At 45.9% G+C, this 19,197-nt stretch overlaps 1 protein-coding gene across 4 annotated transcripts in view; it reads left to right on the forward strand.

Moving 5' to 3' along the window:
• The window catches only part of SUSD1 (sushi domain containing 1), a 678,087-nt gene that overhangs the window by 614,576 nt on the left and 44,314 nt on the right, over window positions 1–19,197 (forward strand). For all 4 annotated transcript variants that reach the window (XM_078676643.1, XM_078676646.1, XM_078676644.1 and 1 more), the window contains one exon: window positions 7,763–7,834. In XM_078676643.1, coding sequence (XP_078532769.1) covers window positions 7,763–7,781 — 19 coding nt within the window. In that variant the 3' untranslated portion in view covers window positions 7,782–7,834. The remainder of the gene's footprint in view (window positions 1–7,762; window positions 7,835–19,197) is intronic.

Below are 19,197 nucleotides of genomic sequence, written 5' to 3' on the forward strand. Positions count from 1 at the left end.
GTCTAGAATTTTGTTTTCAGTTTTATTTATCCCATCACGCCTATACAACTTATTAGGATACCAGGTAACCCCTGTTTACCAAACACAAGTTCTCACCGAGGATCCGGTGTGGAAATAGAGACCCCACTTATGTCTCCTTTTGTTTTAACCTGCTTAGGGTGGCCCAAGATGAAAACATAATAATAATAGGGGAATTAGACCCAGGCATTTTTACCTTTACAAGGATTCCAACAGATCTGTACTTGAAATGCCATCAAAGTGCTCCTTTCAAAAGTGGGGCTGAGCCCGCCTGGGATATTACATATACAGTGTAAGGACTCTGTGATGAAGCATGCTACACAGAAATATGTGGTTGAGAGTCCTTTAAAAAAGAGGGACATTTTCTCTCTTTGGGCATAGAATTTAATAGATAAGTGGTGAATGTTAGGCTTTCTGCTTGATATATGTGATTGACCTTTGGTGGAGGATGAGGTACCCTCTCTTGTGTCAAAAATATTCTCCCTTGTAGTTTTTTAACCTGACACTAAGAAAAAATGAGGAATTATTGGGAGAATTTGGACTGGAATTAATGATTCATCTGGTAATTCTTAATTTTTGGGGGGGAACTGCAAGGTCCACCTTCTAAAACACTAACTCCACTTATCTGAAATTAGCAATACCAAAGTTATCAGTAATTTTGGGGAGGGGAGTTAACTCGAGAAATAAGGGGGACCAAGTAATAAGGACCCTAGAATGGGCAAAGTGTATATGTCTTATCAATGCATATGGTTTTAAGTGCAATTGATTACAAAAAAGTAAGCATTTTTAGGACCCTAATTGGGAATAAGATAGATGAAAGGATATAAGAAGTTGATAGATATAGATGTGTGTGAATCTGGATCAATTTAGCAAAGTCCTTGCAGATATTTATCCTGATGACCTCCGTTTTTCAGATTTGGTGCAGGTCATGCTGGCCTGCCTTTCTTTTCCAGACATTAAGGCAGCATTGTGATCCATATTTCTGCATTCCCTTACCCTGTCTGCCAAGCAGGGGCTTTTTAAGGATTTTGGGGGCCCTGGTCCAAACGTATTATGGGGGACCCAGTTCAGAACAGCTTTGAATTTATGATCCAATGTTTGCTCTTTCATGCCCTCTTTGACCAGGTCACTGACCTGCACAGGCGCACTCATCCAAATGTTAAATGTATTTACATCTAATATTCATGGATAGAGACTTGTGTTTTCAGTGTTGTAGCACATCAGCAGCTCACTATATGACTGCAGATAATCTCCATTACGCCCTCCCATGCCTCATACATGAGGTTCTGTTTTGATTGTTGCATGGAACAAATACAACATTTCTCTGCAAAATGTCTGTAAAGGACTCTCACACATCTCCAACATTAAAAGTAATTTAAAGGGAAACGGTATTTAAAACAGTTTGTTTAAGAATTATTCAAGGTCATCAGGGCAAGACTCTCTGCAGAAGAGAGCTGGCTCTATAAGGGGGCTCCTTAAAAGGCTGTGGTCCTGGCTCAGAGTCCACTTTGCCCATGCCTTAAAACGTTTCTGGTTGACACCTGTTCATGGCGCCACGTTCATTTCTACCATAACCCACTTGCTTTCCACTTGTGTGCTCACTCACTCCGCTTCCCGTACCATACCCCGTCTCCCTCACTCTGCTTCCCGTTCCATACCCGTCTCACTCACTCTGCTCCTCATTCCATATCCTTCTCACTCACTCTGCTTCCCGTTCCATATCCGTCTCACTCACTCTGCTTCCCGTTCCATATCTGTCTCACTCACTCAGCTTCCTGATCCTTACCTGTCTCACTCACTCTGATTCCCGTTCCATATCTGTCTCACTCACTCTGCTTCCTGTTCCATACCCGTCTCACTCACTCTGATTCCCGTTCCATATCCGTCTCACACACTCTGCTTCCCGTTCCATATCTGTCTCACTCGCTCTGCTTCCCGTTCCATATCTGTCTCACTCACTCTGCTTCCCGTTCCATATCCGTCTCACTCCCTCTGCTTTCCGTTCCATATCCGTCTCACTCCCTCTGCTTTCCGTTCCATATCTGTCTCACTCACTCTGCTTCCCATTCCATATCTGTCTCACTCACTCTGCTTCCCGGTCCATATCCGTCTCGCTCACTCACCTTCCCGTTCTTTATCCATCTCACTCACTCTGATTCCTTTTCCATATCCGTCTCATCACTGTGTCTAGGCTCAGTGCTGTTTAGTTTCACGCCTTTACGGCTTTGGCAGAGACCTTCCCTTCCACATTAACATGCCTCCTCACCAGCACTGCATCTTTCTTCTTTTCAGCACATCCCTGTTGGTTATCAAAAAATATATTGCTGGCGCAATTGACTGGATCACCGCAACAGTCTATTTATAGCTTAAACTGCAGACCTGAAAGCAGTATATACAGCCCAGATGATAGAGAGGCCCTGTGGCCCTAGTCCTTCAGTGGGTGGAATGATTCCTGCCAGCACTCCAGGCTGGGACCACAGTTGCCACAGCTCCTAGTCCCCGCCCTCACATCTTATAAGGGATTCCATTGCAAGCAGAGTTGGCCGGGATCAACTGTGTAGGGTATGTCTACTTGGAAATGAATCTCGTCAGCAGAGTTCCTGCCTGGGGAACATAACATTGTCTCCACCTGTCCATATGTAATGAGTTGTACTCCATCCTCATTAGGTAATATGGGCCAGTTACTTTTTTTTTTAAAGAAAATCAGCATTGAACCACTGGTGAATGCTTGTTCTAATGAAATATTACTTTGTCGAGCTATTTTAGAAGCCGACCACAGACGTCTCATTCTTGATCATCCCATAACTTCAGTCAAGTAGTTGAAGGTCTCCAAGCAACCAGATTTAGCAGTTAACACTGAGTTCTTCTGTGTACACAGATTTACATCTGTGCCAAGAGTAGAGTTAAGAGTTTACTGTTTGTTCTGTGCAGCACAAAGAAGAAGAAGCAGTGACCACTTTGTCAGGTGGTGCATTCTGAGACAGCGGTGCTTAGTGCCTGCGCTACCAGTACTGTCCTGGTGTCTCTGTGCAACCGACCACCTGTAGGGGTGTTAGGGGAGTTCAGGGAATACAGGATGCAAATGCCTGAAGTGAGATAGTGGAATGCAGTGCTGGGTAAAAGATGTCCTTCTTTACATCCCAGTGGGAAGAAATAATTGGGAACCCAGTCGCTTTTTGATTCTGCCACTTTTTTTTTATTTTTGAGCAGATTTTTACACACCACCGCATATAGGGGCCGATTATGAAGGAGGATTACAACCGCGGCGGAAAAGCACTAATATGGTGACGGTGTCTCTTAGACACCGTCAACCAAATTAGGATGCCCGAAAAGAAATGCTTTTCCACGGCGGGTTTTCCGCCGTGGAAAAGCATACGGAGCTTCACTGCGGGGGCCCGTTGCGGGCCCCCTGGGTGAAGGGGGTGTGGGGGGTGCACATGGGGGTTACCTATGGTACCCCCCTGCATTTGTATGCAGTAATCGGCAGGCACCGCGTGGTGCCTGCCGCTTGCTGCATACAAATGCAATGTATGCATTTTTAACATTGCGGCGGGTGCAGCTTCAAGCTGCACCCGCCGCAATGTTAAAGATTGAGGATGTGACCGCCACCCTGGCGGTCACATCCTAATCTGCACGGAGGGACCGCCGCAGCCCCTGCGGACGGTCCCTCCTACTCTATGGTGGCGGACGGACTCAGGTCGGTCCGCCATCATAATCGGCCCCTTAGTGTTATAGTTATTTTTTTATAATATACAAGTTGCGTCACTTGTGTGGATTATTGTGATTGTCTGGGGACTTGCCTTGTCATACACAAGTGGGTATTTGCTATGTACACAATTTACATTAAACACCATAAACAAACAGTTATGTTACACATATACAAAACATTTATATATTATATATTTGTATATGTGTAACATAACTGTTTGTCTATGGTGTTTAATGTAAATTGTGTACATAGCAAATACCCACTTGTGTATGACAAGGCAAGTCCCCAGACAATCACAATAATCCACACAAGTGACGCAGCTTGTATATTATAAAAAAATAACTATAACACCCGCGGACTAAATACGGTGGTGTGTACAAATCTGCTCAAAAATAAAAAAAAGTGGCAGAATCAAAAAGCGACTGGGTTCCCAATTATTTCTTCCCACAGTTTTGTGTCCTACCCAGGGCTAATTAGGGCACGACCCCCCTCTGATCCTTAGCTTCTTTACATCCCAAGCACTTCCCAAGAGAACACCATCATTTCGAGAATCAAGCCTTAAAACAACCCCTTTCCTAGATTATGGTCAGTGCAAAGGAAGATTTCTGAGGATCCCAAAATGAAGTAAGGTGTTTTTCTTGTGATGTCTGTCCATGTTAGCTATCAATCTTAAGAGTCCAGTTCTAAGTGAGGAATGCACCACAACACATTTGTTCTCTTATATTATTTTTCGTTGTGCTCTTTGTCTCTTGCTTCCATTTCTGTCACAGATTTTTGCTCCTTGAAGCTCATAAGATTGCATGCATTTTTATTTCTCCTTTGTGTGTTTTTCCTCCTATTTGGGACCTTCTTAAGGAGACACGTGACACCTTTCACATATACTATTTTTTGCAGATTGGTACTGTGGCTAGTGGGAGGTCCGATTCTAGAAGGGAACTCGTTAGCTTGTTCAAGCATCTAGACCTTAACTCACTGTTCCCGTTCTTTTTCATAGCTTGTGGTCTCTTCAGTGGCTTTTAATGGCTCTGGTTCTCTTTTCACAAACTGAACTGTAGCAGTGATAAAAGAAGTGTTTTTGTTGTTGTTATGAATGTTTGAATACTTTATGCAGTATAACTAAAGGCCAGAAGAAGTGCTAAACAAATGCTGTGATCACAGTATCGTTGTTAATATTTGATACTTTTTCATTTGATCCCAAATTATGGTTAGATGTAACTCAGCTGTGACTTTGAATTGTGTCAATCACAGGATTGCAGAGTGCAAAGGTTACTCAAGTTATCCCTCAATAAATGTAAAGTGTCATAGTGTGGTCAACTAACATCGATATTTCCTGAGTCTGAGCAAGAAAAATGGTGACGTAGAGCTATTATGTACATCTATTATTTGACCCTCACCAGGTTTACACAGCCCTCCTCCAGCCCAGAGTTCTTTGAAGATTTGACTGACTCATCTTTAATCTCAATTCCCCAATGCAAACATACTTTCTAATCCCTGGCAAATAACTTTATTTTTTCAAATGCCAGTTCCCTTATCAGAAGGTTGAAGGCACATAGAACATCAAAAGTAATTGGGATGCCTTTAAGACTCTTGAAATATATCTGGGAAGTTGTTCATCATTCTTTAGCTCCTTTGCAGTGTTATGGACCAAGGCAAACTATATGCACATCAGTCCAATCTCACTTCAAAAAGTGTATTGAGATCCAAATTGCTAGCCCACATCCTCTCTGTACCGGAAAACAAACATCTGCAATTGTCGCATCCTCGTTTTGGTTCGCTGTATCTTCTTTTTAATTTTCTTCTCTTTACATTGAAAAATTATTTTATTGAAAGCTGTATTTTTGAATAAACATTTATTGATTTCTTGAAACCTCTAACTTCATTCCAAACTGCCTGAGGATCAGTGTATTAGCTGTAACTTGTCCCTGAGATGTAATGTTATGATGATTTGTAGAGTGGGAATATCACCCGAGGGGTATCCAGACGCTGGAGTAGGCGAATAGGCCGATTGGGCTTCTAGTTGAATAGCCAGGTCTTCAGTTTCTTGCAGAATTCGAGAAGGGATGAGGAGGTCCTGATGTGTTGTAGAAGGTTGTTCCAGGATTTGGCGGCGTTGTAGGAAAAAAAGCGTCTTCCTGACTTGCTCTTGCTGATGCAGGGCATTTGTGCGAGGTGGAGTGAGGTTGAGTGTAGTTGCCTGGTGGGTTGTTGGAAGTTGAGGAGGTAGTTGAGGTCAACCGGTCTAACACTGTGGTGGGCTTTGCATGCGTGGGTGAGCAGTTTCAATTGGCATTGCCTCTGTATTGGTAGTCAGTGTAACTCTCTGAGGTGGGGCGTGATGTGTGTGTTTCATGGGGTGTTGAGGATGAGTCTGGTGCCAGCGTACTGGGTGGTCTGAAGTCTCTCTATGAGTTGATTTGTGATGCCGGCGTAGAGTGCGTTGCCATAGTCTAGACTGCTGGTGATGAGGGCCTGGTTGACAGTACGTCAGGTGTTGGTGGGTAGCCAATGAAATATTATGTGAAGTGTACTTAGGATCCCTGGCTGTTTATTGTATGTACGAAGAATGACGAAGCAGGAGGAGGTGACGGTGTTCACTTGTTTGGCCATTGCGAGTTTGTCATCCACTATAATGCTGAGACTTTGTCATGGTCGGTAAGGGGGGTGTAGGTCCCAGGTCTGTTGGCCACCAGGAGAAGTGCCATGGAGAGCTCAATTTCTCAAAGATCGTGACTTCTGTTTTCTGCGTTGATCTTCAGGCAGTTCTGTTTCATCAGGATTTGCTACGTTAGACATGCAGGTGTTGAGTTGGTCATTATGGTTGTTGTCTGTGAGAGCGAGGATGAGCTGGGTGTCATTTGCGTAGGACACAATGTTGATTCTGTGAGACCTTATGATGTTATGGTGGGTGACGCCATGAAGACATTGAAGAGGGTGAGGCTCAGCGATAATCCTTGTGGGGCTCCACAAATGAGGTTCTTAGGTTTGGAGGTGAAGGGCAGGAGCCTGATTCATTAGGTCCTGTCAGAGGGAAAGGAGGCCAGCCAACCAAAGGCGGGACCATGTATTCCAGCGTTGTGGAATCTTGTGATGAGGGTGCTGGGAAAGATGGCATTGACGGCTGCTGAGAGGTCAAGTTGTATGAGTGCAGCTGTTTCTCCTTTGTCTATGATGGCCCAGATGCCAGTAGTTGCTACAATGAGAGCGGTTTTCGTGCTGTGGTTATTGCAGAATCCATATCGCTAGATGTCTAGTAGGTTGTGTTCGAGATGATTGGAGAGTTGTTTGTTGATAGCCTCGAGGCTGTGAGACCGTGTCTGAAAGGGCATTAGACTGATGGGAGGACCAGACCAGGTAAGTGGGAACTGGGGCCTGGGCCGATGGGGTACATGTTTTATTTTCAGATAGTTTAGGAAAACTGCTGGATGGCTATTACATGATAGGTCTTTGCAGTCTACCATGAATGTTCCTAAATGGAACAGTGAAGCTCAAGTGGGTACTGCCAAAATGTGTAAAAACTGTGTGATTCTCTCTGGTTCCCAACCACATTTTTTTATAGGGCAATTTGTTGATCCATAAAATGTTACCCATAGATATGTTAAGCATGGCATTTATGGCTACCTATCTGAAATGTTTACTGTAGCTCTCTTTGCTGGATTGTTTGGCACAGGAAGGTGGTGCGGATCTGTGCAGAGAGTTCTCCACTCTTGAGTTACAGAGGTTTGGAGATTACGTTTACTAGCTATTTAGGGAGCAATGAGTGCAGTAGGGAGCTTACAGAACAACAATAATGTGTATGATACATATCATGCACTTGTGGAACCAGATTTCTCAAACGTTCATAAAGAATCTAGGATATTTTGTTAGATGCTGCTCGTGGGTCTATACGCTGCTACTGTCAATACGTGTGATTCCTTCTAAATAGATAGCATAATATGCTTCAAGACAGTTTTGCAATTCCAGAAATATCCTATTCCCTTGAGTCCAGTGTTGCTTTCTTTCTTAATTCTCAAACTGATTTCATCATCTTGATTGCAGGTGCTGTAAAAGAAGGTGACATGAGGTGAATGGACAGGTGAAGAAGCATCTGGATTCCCTGCCCATTTAACGGTAAGTTTAGTACGATATAAAAAAAATTGGGAGCAGTGTCATATCTCACCAGGCCACGGGCAGGTGCAGTGATCTGCACTGCAGGCAGATGAACCAAATTGGCAGCAACTCTTGTAGGTAAGAGTGTAAACAGGTGCAGTATACCCTGACGTCCCACAACCTTACCTGTGAGGCTGCACTGGACATTTCATGCTGGGCTGCTGTCCACGGTAGTACTACAGTGACTTTGTGTCTCCTGGCTCACTGGTAGATTTCTGTGAGTCTCTCCAACATAGCCACATTCTTCATGGCCACAAGATCTTGCATTAACAACTTGGTTGCCAATCTACAATCTTCCATGACCTGCCCATTTATCTGTGGCTTATATAGGTCCATCCCCCTCCTGTTAGGAAGATCATTTCTTGCTACTACATTAGAAGTGGTGTAATGTGCTGCAGTGCATCACCAGTCCTCCAGTTTACTCTTGCTGTTGGGGTCTTCTTTCTACTCCAGTGCTACTCTTTTGTTTTTCCAGTTGCTTTAGTCTTTCTACCGGTGGCGGCTGGCATGGCTCATGGCTGGCGCGTGGGGGGCGGAAGTAGCGTGGGGAGGGAGTCATGCAGGGGTTTGGGGTGCACAGAATAAAAAAAATAATTTACCTTGCTGCCTGATCATTCGTCTCTGCTCCTGCTCTCATCTTGACTCGAGGAACAGGAAGCACAGCCTGGCCCCACTGACCAATCTTAGCGCTGCAATGTAGTGTTGGGATTGGTTTGAGCACCGTGACACAGGGCTCAGCCAGGTGCTGGAGTGGTGGGCCTGTTCTCCATGCAGGCAGTAATGCAGCCTGCATGGAGAACAGGGAAAGTGCGCATGACTGGTTTGGGCAAAGCACTCCTCCACGCCCTGCTCCGAGAATAGGGCAGCCCGCCCGCCCGCAAAGCAGCACAAAGCATAAAATGATAATAACTCAAAGTTATTATAATTTTATGTTTCATATTTTGCACTGCTTATAAGCAGTGGGACGACGCTCCTCCGCCATTGTGGAGGAGCCTCCACTGCTTTCTACTGCAGCCCTCTTGCTTCAGACCTGTGATCCAGTGCGGTTGCTCCAGTCAAACTGCTTCCCTCTGCTGCTCTGGCACTGTGTTTGGTTATTACAATGAAATGAAAAATTGCATTTGTATAGCGCATAAGTACCCTGAGGCCTCACAGCGCTTGCACTAGCATGCCATTCTTTTGCCATTTCAGAGTACTTTAAGGTGCTGCAATCATCCTCAATTTTTAAAATGGAGCGCACATTTTGCTGGGGAAAATTTCCAGTAAATACCAGTACATGCAGGTATTGGCACGAAAAACACCAGCATCTCCATGTTCAACATTTGAATGAGGAAACCTTGCGATAGCAGCTGTCAATTGACCTGGAGAAAGTATGAGCCGTTGGATATCGGTTGTTTTCGGACTGTAATTAATTCATCCCCCAATGGACCAGTTGTAACGACGGCCCATGAGTCTTGGCTTTCCTGGTACAAATCATTGTTATCATTGTTATTTTATTGTTTGTGGTCTCCCAGCTGGTTCAATTAACGTTAACAAAGGCTACAAGTCCCAGAATTCACTGCCCTGTAAATATGAAGCCCTGGTGTCCTTCGGACACAGCAGCCATAAGTACCAATAAGGGTTTTATGCTGTGGGTTGTTTTCCTTTTTTTTTTTAAAACTGTCGTATATAGCATGAGCTCGACCTGAAGGTACCAGAGCGCTTTACAAGAACACCATTTGCATTACAGACTGACACATTTATTTTTAGGTCAAGCCTGGGCAGCACGCTTGCTCTGTCTGCTAGACCTGGTGAAAGCTGTATACATAGTGTAATCCCGCCTGCTGCTTGCCTGCCATTGGTTAAATCCTCCATTGCTCTTCTTTCCTGGCTCTTTATTGGTTGGCGCTCCTGATACATGACCTCCGTTGCATGACTTCCGTTGTATGGCAAGAAGGACTGGCCAAGTATAGTTTTGTTACCCAGTAAGTGTTTGTGTTTCATTTAGGTACTATTTCTTTTGTGCTCCCAGCTTTTTTTTCACCATGGCACATGCTTCCCGGGCCGCGGTGCACATAACTTAAATATGCACGGGCCCCGCGCTTTATATTTTAGCGCGGCGCCTGCTTTCATCGTTATTTTTTAATTACTGTGCCTGGGTACCTCGCTTTATGTTTTAGCACAGCGCCTGCTTTTATATTTACAACATGGGCACCCGCTTTATGTTTTAGCACAGCGCCTGCTTTTATATTTATAACATGGGCACCGCGCTTTATGTTTGAGCACAGCGCCTGCTTTTATGTTTAAAAAAGCAATAACTTTAAGTCTCACAAATGCAAGGCCTTGCAAAGGCTTGTTTTTTTTGGCACAGGGATATTAAGTGACTTGCCCAGCATCATAGGATGTTTGAGCCTCTCTCCAGACTCGAACCAGCTTCAAAGTTGTCCGCTCTGGCCCTTAAACAACATCCTTTCCCCGACCTTCCTGCTGGTGCATATTGTCACTGTGTAGTTGACAGCATTCTTCTATTACACTTGTCATCACCAGCAAAGTATGGCTTCCAAAATATACTGGACTTTACCTCATGTCAACGAAGGAGGCAAAGGAGTGACCCTTGTGTCCGTCTGACCGTTGAAAGTGACAAATATGCATGTCCTAATTCAAGGAATCCGAGAGGGTACATTAGCAAGGAACAGAATAAATCGTGTTTTATCCAGATGGCACGAAAATAGCTCACCCATCCACACAATCAGTCTGTTGCAGGGTTTTGTTTCAGCTGCTACTTGACAGCATACTTAGTTGCTATTTTCTTTGGGGCACTCCATGCGTGTCTGTGTACTTGATCTTTTCTTAGAGTGGTTTAAATGTCATAGGTAAATCAAATCCCGTTTATTGCCAGCTAGAAGGGTTAGGGCGAGTTTGAGTTATAAATACAACCAGAGAACTCTTATTTTATGTTATTTTATTTTTATTTTGAAGGTGTTATATAGCGCTAGCTCCACCCGAGGGTATCACAGCGCTTTACATATTGCATGGTGAAAAAAAACAAGGAAAGAGCAACAATTGTTATGAGAGAAAACAAATTATACAAGGTCGTCTAAAAGAGTCAAATGAAAAAATTGGAGTACCTCGTGAGAGAGGGAAGGAGAGCATAATTAGATCCAATATTAAAAGAACAAATATGTCGTTACATAATAACACTTTTACAGTACACGAGGCAAACATAGTAGAGCGGGGGGGGGGAAATTGGGTAGGGTGCAGAGGGGTGGGATGGGAAGAATGGGCTAGGTAAGGGTGGTGAGAGGGGAGTGGAGGGGGTGTGAATATGCGAGAGGGAGGAGGGGGTGTATAGGGCAGGAGGAGGAAAGTAGTCCGTACGGAGAGCAAGCTATTAAGTCCCCCAGTATTGAGTGAAAAGGTGAAAAGGTCTCTTTTGAAGCTGATGTACGAGGGGTTACTCTCTGCCCTAACCCTGAATTCAGAAAATATTTAAATCATAGACATCATCCTTCTCTCGGTATGTCTTAAAATGCACCTACTTCATGGAAATTCTCGGAGCTTATCTCGGTCAAGAGAAGTCTTGCTTAAATAACAAGCATTTGCAATGCAATAGGTCTCGCATTAGGAAAGTTTGAGCTATTGGTATTGTAAATGACATTTTTTTTATTTATGTGTTGGTTTTGAAAATAGCTAAATTAATAGCTTTGTCGTTTACAATGCCAATAGTTTTAACTTTCACAAATGTGACACCTATAGCTTTTGTAATGCAATATGTGTTGTATTTTCACGAAAATCCAAGAACAGAAGTGAAATATTAACATTTTTTTGTGACATTTATAAGACAGACGTCATTGTTGTTCGAGTACTTTACGCTGGTGTTTGGATTCCTGTAAATCCCCAGTGTTGCAGGGTGCTGGTAGAATGCATGCGCTTAATGTCCCGTGACAAAATATGTGTACGTAGTGTTTGTGCTGGTAGGGGCTAAGCGAGTTGTTAGTTATCTTCCCTAGTACCGCCTAAACTTTCCTTTTAGAGCAGCCAAAAAAGCTGCATTTCAGATATTCTAAAATAATTGTTGCAAAATAAGCATCAGTTTACCTCGTGTTTTACTACGTGACCAGTACCAAAGCCACTCAAAGAAATAAGTTTATTTGTCGTTCAACAACTGACGTTTTATATCGCTTTTTGACGTGTGACTAACAAATATCTTGAAGTGGCGTTTAACGGCACGGCCAAAGCTCAAGATCCGGCCCACGTAACGCCTCCCACCGGCTACATCTAGAACATTCTACGTGAGCCGTCCCTATGGAGACCAACCGCTATTGACACAGACGAAGGACAAGGGAGCAATGTAACCTTTCAAGTAGCTGCCATTTCAAAACGGTATAATTCATTAGTTATTATTGAAATTAATCCGTTTTATACACAGACAATTAAGCAATGTCTTACAAATGCATGAGAATGTTACTTTCAAGAATTACTGAGATAAACAGATTGTCTCTCAATAAAAAGATACATTCACTTAAAAAAGGGATCGTAGTGTTTGGAACTAGCTCCGTGTAGGAAGACCATTAAAAGATGAGAAACGAATTCATTGGGGAATCAATCGTGGCAAACGGTAGTCCATCACATAGCGCTTACGCAACCGGAGGGCGGCATGTTAGTAGGCGTGACCTTTAGCTGCGCACGCGCACTGCTTCGCAACGTTCTCGTCTGTCGTCCTTTGTCCCGGGCGCTATCTTGCGCAGGGTGATCGGCCTCTGATTGGGTTCTGGAGTCCGGTTGTGGAGCCAATCAGAGCGGGAAGGAAACCGGGAGCGGTGAGAGCGAGCAGGGGGGGCTTGTATGGCGGTGGTCGCTGTATGTGTGTGTGCGTGCGTGCGTGTGTGTAGGTGCGTGTTAGAAAGGCGACCCCGGGGGAGGCAGAAGATGTCTGACTGACCACCCCTAGGTCCACCTCTCCGTCGAGAAGTAGCCGAGCGTTACCGAGAGGCCTCCTGAATGAGGGCCCTCTCCTAGGATCGTACAGCAGAGTAATCACAACACTACAAACGGACACCACACAGGAGGTCAAGTTCTCAAGCTTTTATAAGTCATAAAGGTTGCGGGTTCTTGGCAGTATATTCAGGCGGATCGAGGGATCCGTAAAGTCTCGAAAAGGGGGGTAAGGTAGCGGGACAGTCTAGCTTCTGGGCGGAGGAAGGGATACCCTGCGCACAGCTCTCAATCCTCGAGCTGGGGGTTCCGAGAGGTTCGAGCCGCGGCTGCGCCAGCAGGCTTACAAGGTGGTTCAGCGAGGTAGGCCGCGGCAGCGCCAGCAGGCTCTCAGATGGTTCCGCAAGGTAGGCCGCGGCAGCGCCAGCAGACTCTTAGATGGTTCAGCAAGGTAGGCCGCGGCAGCGCCAGCAGGCTCTCAGATGGTTTCAGCAAGGTAGGCCGCGGCAGCGCCAGCAGGCTCTCAGATGGTTCAGCACGGTAGGCCGCGGCAGCGCCAGCAGGCTCTCAGATGGTTTAGCAAGGTAGGCCGCGGCAGCGCCAGCAGGCTCTCAGAAGGACGTCGGGTTACAGGAAGGATGAGTTCGTCTGGTGTCGGCCGTGACAGCGTCAGCAGGGCCTCCAGTCCAGGATACAACTGGCGTCCTACTCCGGGGCTGGCCCAGATATAGGTCGGAGGTCCTTTGATGTCCGGACCCTCTCGCCTGGGGGTCAGAGGGGCCGGGATGATGGTGTCCAGACACCCAGCAGGGGGGTGGAGCCAGCGCCCAGGGAGGCCGGAGGGCGATCGATACCAGGTGTCCGGGGACGGCTGGAGGCTCATCAAAACTCCTCTCCCTCCGGGATCTGTCGAGTGGCCACTCGACCACCTGGGTGGATCTTGGTGCCTCAATGTCGGGGCTTCGCTGGGGCCTGGGCCTGGGCCGAGGCCACGTGGTCGTGACGTGGGGGACCCAAGATGGAGTCGGGCACGGCCTCGTGCTTAGGTCGTGATGGGCCTACGCTGGAGCCGGGCCGGTGATGGGGATCCGGGATGGTAGCCGGATCTGTGGTGTTGGGGCGTGCAGGGTCGGGCCGAAGGGGCCGCCCGAGGTCCGGAGGAGGGCTGATGTCGTCCTGGGCCCGCCATGCGGGAGGGGTAGGACCACGCCATGAGGCCGGGTCCAACAGTGCGCTCCTGTGTGTGTGCGGCGGGGGGGGGAGGGGGGGGGGACGGGGTGCCGGTGAGTCGGGGGAAGTAGGGGGGGGTGCGCGCGTGTGTGTGTGTGTGGCTTCCTGCCTGCATGTGCATGTGTGTATGTGTGTGTTCAGGGAATCTGTGGCAGGGGACGTGCACAGCGCCGGGCTGGGCGTGCGCGTTCGCGCACCCAAATCCAGCAGAAAAGCGCGTAACACCCTCTTGTCCGTCCTTCCCCCGAGACAGATGAGTTGAGTGGCCGAGATAAGGCCAGAATTTGAACAAGCATTTACAATGCAATCGGTTTTGCAGTTGTGAGAGTAAGAGCTATTGGTTTTGTAAATGACAATGCCTTTTACACATGTTTTTTAGTTTTTGAGGTGGATGTATGTGTTGTGGAGTGGAATTATGTGGGTTGAATTGGAATTGTTAGTTGTGGAATTGTGTGGTGTGGATTTGTGTAGTGGAATTATGTGGCATGCTGTGCAGTGGAATTATGTGGAATGGGACTGTGCGTCATGTAATGTAATTATATCGAATGGTATTTTGTGCTGTTGAGTGGTATGTAATGGAGTTTAATTATGTGGTGTGTTGAATTTTGTGGCATGATGTAGAATTCTGTGGTGTGGAATGGATGTATGTGGTGTGTTGTGTACTTAAGTTGTTGAGTTAAATTATGTGGTTTGTTGTCAGAAAATGTGGTGTGGATGGAAATGTGTATAGTTGAATTGTGTGGCTTGGAAGTGTGTGACAGTCAGTGAAATTTTGCTGATTGGAAATATATGGCATGACGTGTATGTGTGTGGATTGTCTTTACAAAATTAACCAGAAGAGCATCTGAGATGAGCTGTGCAGAGGTGAAAGGATGCGAAATGTAAAGATTTGTGGAGCCCACCCACATCCTTCTAAGAAATAGCACCTGCACTAAGCTGACTTTTCAACTAACCTAAATTGGCCAGTTGCGGAACTCACTCTCTCCAGCTTTGCCGCATCGCGGTACTCACCGGGGCTGACCTCTGCTGTTGATGCATAGTTATCTAAGCTTCCAGTCTGCTGTCAGCGTGTACCATGTGCTTAGACACTGCCGGTACCTGTAAGAAGCACTAGTCTGCTAAGTGGCCACTGTGCTGTTTACTGCATATGTTCACAGTAAAAGGGTCTAAGCGCTACGCATGTGCACAGACATGGACACAGAGACCTATTGGAGCACATGCACACATAAAATAACAGAGATTTTGTGCATTTGTAGTGGCTGGAATGTGTTGTGTACATTGTGCCTAAGGAGTATGGACTGTATGGTATACTCCGTGGTAGTGGAGCCTGTAGCCCAGGTCAGATCCCTCCATGTGTCGGGGGCAGTCACAGGACTAAAGACAAGTATAGGTACCATCTGTGTCAAGCTTGCTTTTCTGCTGAAGTACTGATATAAGGCACACTCTGCCCAACCTCCCAACCAGCCCAAACACCCAACTCCTGGACACACCAAGAACCTATAGTTGTCCAAACAACATAAGTAGAAATGAGAAAATAGAAAAAAACATACTGTAAAGAAATACAGTTGTTATGGCGTAATCGAGCAGGCAACAGGCGGGGAGAGCTCCTGTTTACTTGTTTGCTTTTGTAATTACATAAATGCATTCCTCTTTTATTCCATTAAAGGCTTGAGAATACCAACAAATGTGCATTAAACACATATTAGAACATTGGAATGTTGGTAGCTCCATTGAAAACAATGGAGTGCTACGGGCTTATAATGGCTGGTATAAGCCCGGCGCTCCAACATTCCAATGTTTCTTTGTTCACAGCTCTGGCTGTGAACAAAGGCTTTAGGGAGCCTGAGGGGATTCCAATCCCCTCACGCTCCCATAAGGCTTTGTTTTATTTGTTAGAACATTCTGCCCTCTAGTAGCAGAATGTTCTAATAGCCTTATAGCCCTTCGTAGCAGGGCTATAGCGACTTTTAAAGTCCCTCTGCTTTGTTAAAATCCCTCAACTTCGGGCCTTTAACACTGCAGCGGACCTTTAATAGCCGGTATCGCCCGCTACGGCGGGCTATAAGGCTATAGTAAACGAAAGGAGAAAGTGAAAGGGATGGGGAGGAGGGCAGCGTAGAAAGAACGGGCAGTGGGTCAGAAAAGAAGGACAGACAAAAAGGATAGAAGGAATTGGGAAAAGGACAGGCGGGAGGATAAAGGAAAGGGGCAGACAGGAGAACAGAGGAAAAGGGAGGAGGCAGAACGAAAAGGTATAGACAAGGAGATAGAGGAAATGGTCAGACATCCGGACAAAGGAAAAGACAGAAAGAGGAGAGAAATGAAGACAAACGAAAGATGGGAAAAGTTGGAAAATGGTCGAATGAGACTGAAAGTGCAGTACAGAGGGCAGAGAGACAGTTTGTCGTTTGTGCAGGATGGGTGTGGTGTATGAAAGAGGCGAGGCAGACGCGAAAGAAGCACTTCACAGGAGCAGCTGTAGGGTACTTGAAGCTCCTCAGTGTCAGTCACAGATGCTGCTGTCAGATTAGCCGTCAGGGCAGCACTGTTGCTATCTGCAGCCTCAGCCACTGTGGCGTAGCTAGAGCTTCTGGCGCCCGGGGCTATCCCTCAGATTGCCGCCGCTGGCCAATAGCGGGAGGGGTAGGGGAGAGGGCTGCAGAAAAAAGGACGCATTTGCTCTGGAGCCCCCAATGAAGTCAACCATGTAGCTTGGCTTTGTCGTGCCAAAAACCTCAAGCTTGTTATTGATATATAGAAGTTCATTTCACACAAGGCCTAGTGACTTAGAGAAATTGCACACTGCTTTTGTGTTCTGACATTCTTGGCATGCTTTACATCATAACGTTAGACATACCCATTATCATGTATTTTTAACCTTATTCCTCATCACTACATTCAGTACCTTCCAGCCTGGGTTGTGACCCCCTAGCTATGTGTGTGCTCATCCATTTCTGGAACTTTCCAGCCATTTTAAGATCTTCTTATGGTTTCTCATTGTTCAAATGGGTGTAATTTCAAATATTTATATGTTTCCATAATCTTCATTGCTTGATTTTACTCATGCGGCAGTAGTTGTTGGAGTCTCGCCCTAACGCTACATCCTCTCACTGGGACACCATGTTCGGGTCTCTGCTTTTTATGTCACAACTTATTGAATGCTGGGAGTCACATCATGATTCACTTCAATTGAGCCTACTGGACTACAGTAAAAAAAATGGCAAAGATTTCTAGAAGGCAAGCTCACTCTGGAACGAGATGTTTCTGGTGGCATGGGTTCCTCTGATAAACCACAGACCTCTCAGGTTCTCCATTTCCAAGCTTGAGTAGCTCATCCCGTCCATATGTTTTCATTGCACTCAGGGGTTTCCAGTCCTGTTCATCCCATCATAAACCCAACACTACAAGTTCCAGAATGCGAAGGAAAAAAATGCACTGAGTGAGCTCCTCATGCTTGGATCTGGAAAACTCGAGAGAAACCTAAAACTACAACAGTGCAAGGAATCGTTTTCCAGCAGCTGCCATCCCAACCCCCTCACATACACACTACTCTGACAGGCATTATGGATCAAGACACTTAAAGAGAGGAAGACGTTAAATCAAATTTTAGGTGACCTTGAAGCAGGCTAAACTGCCTGCGATTGGCACGCTGTTTGCAGTAGAAATAAAAAAATATTAGTTCAAACAAAACATAGGTTTTAAATATGAAAAGAGGCCCATTCACTTCCTCTTGTCCAACTCCACATATCCCCCACTATTCCTTTTCAGTGCAAATAATTTTCTAACATGTCCACGCTAAAATTACTTTCATATTTCATTACACCAAATCAACTAATCGTGTTTAAGTTCCAGGGTAGCGTGCTACTCACCGAAAAGCGCTTTGCCGCCTCTTCAGGGGAAGTAAGCGCTGTATAAATGCAATTACAATACAATACGTGCCAGTAAGCAAATTGAGAAAAGGCGAAATGGAAATCATCGATATTATTAAAATCTGGCCGAGCCAGTGGTGTAACAAAGGCCCCTGCAACACCAACAAACACAAATATTTTTCAATAAAGCCGGATCAAACTGGCTGCATGCCATTTGGGACATGTTTATTACCACCACAAAGCGTTTATTTTATTGTAAATAAACTCACTCAGTGTGTCAACCGTGCCTTGTCGCTTGAATACACGTTCCGCCCTCTGCCGCCGTGGCCTCCCTGACATCATCAAGCTGGCCTCGATAATCATACACCACACACAGACCACCCATCTACGAGTAATGATAGGTGTTCAGCAGAAAAAAAAACGCACTGGTTCCAATGTTCTTAAAACATTCTTTTAACTACTTTTTTTTGGGTTCTTTAAAACAAGTTCAGCAAGCTGCTGCAATTCTCCCTGCACTCTCCAGACTCAAGAGCACACGGTGGTGGCGCACCTCACTGCAGCGCTTTCAGCGCAGGGGGGGCTGGCCAAAAATTATATCCATAGCCATCATTGGCAGCGCTTTCGCGCGCTACCACTGATGGCTCTGGGACCCACATACGCGGCGGCCGCCGGCTGCGCAGCACTGATGGCCCATGGCGGCGGCCTTCATAATTTATTTGGGGTCACTGTCAGTGTCCGCAAATAAATTATGAAGGTCGCCGCCATGGGCCATCAGTGACGCGTGACGCCCCGAAAATAGAGCCGCCTGGGCGGACCGCCCCCACCGCCCCACCCTAGCTACGCCAGTGCTCACCATCCACATTCAATGCCTTCAATTAACAAAAAAAACCACAGTGCCAGCTGGAACCCTGGCAGAAGACAACCAGCATTGTGAATATGACTTTGCCATCTCCCCAATCACACAGAGTGCTGCGCTCCTAGCCAGGCCCCCTTGATTCAAAACGACACATTTTTACAAAGTACGTACAAGCAGCTAAAAAAAAAGCAAGGACAGCAGGTAGATGTATGACAAAGAAGGTGGAAGGATTATGCCTCATGCCTCCACGGAAAGTAAATTTAAAAGTAAACAGACAGCGCAACTCAGGGTAGGTGGGGGAAAAAACAAAGCGCGGCGGCAGCCATGAAGGTTCGAGTCCCAGCGTCGGCTCAACATCCTGCGAATCGGGGTAAATCACTCCGTCGTACATGCCTAAAAATAACATGACCTTATTGAAAGTATGTGGTGCTCAAGTAACTAGTGCTCAAGTAATA

The sequence above is a fragment of the Lissotriton helveticus genome, chromosome 2_1 (genome assembly GCF_964261635.1).
Source record: "Lissotriton helveticus chromosome 2_1, aLisHel1.1, whole genome shotgun sequence".
In the NCBI taxonomy this organism is placed as follows: Eukaryota; Metazoa; Chordata; class Amphibia; order Caudata; family Salamandridae; genus Lissotriton; species Lissotriton helveticus.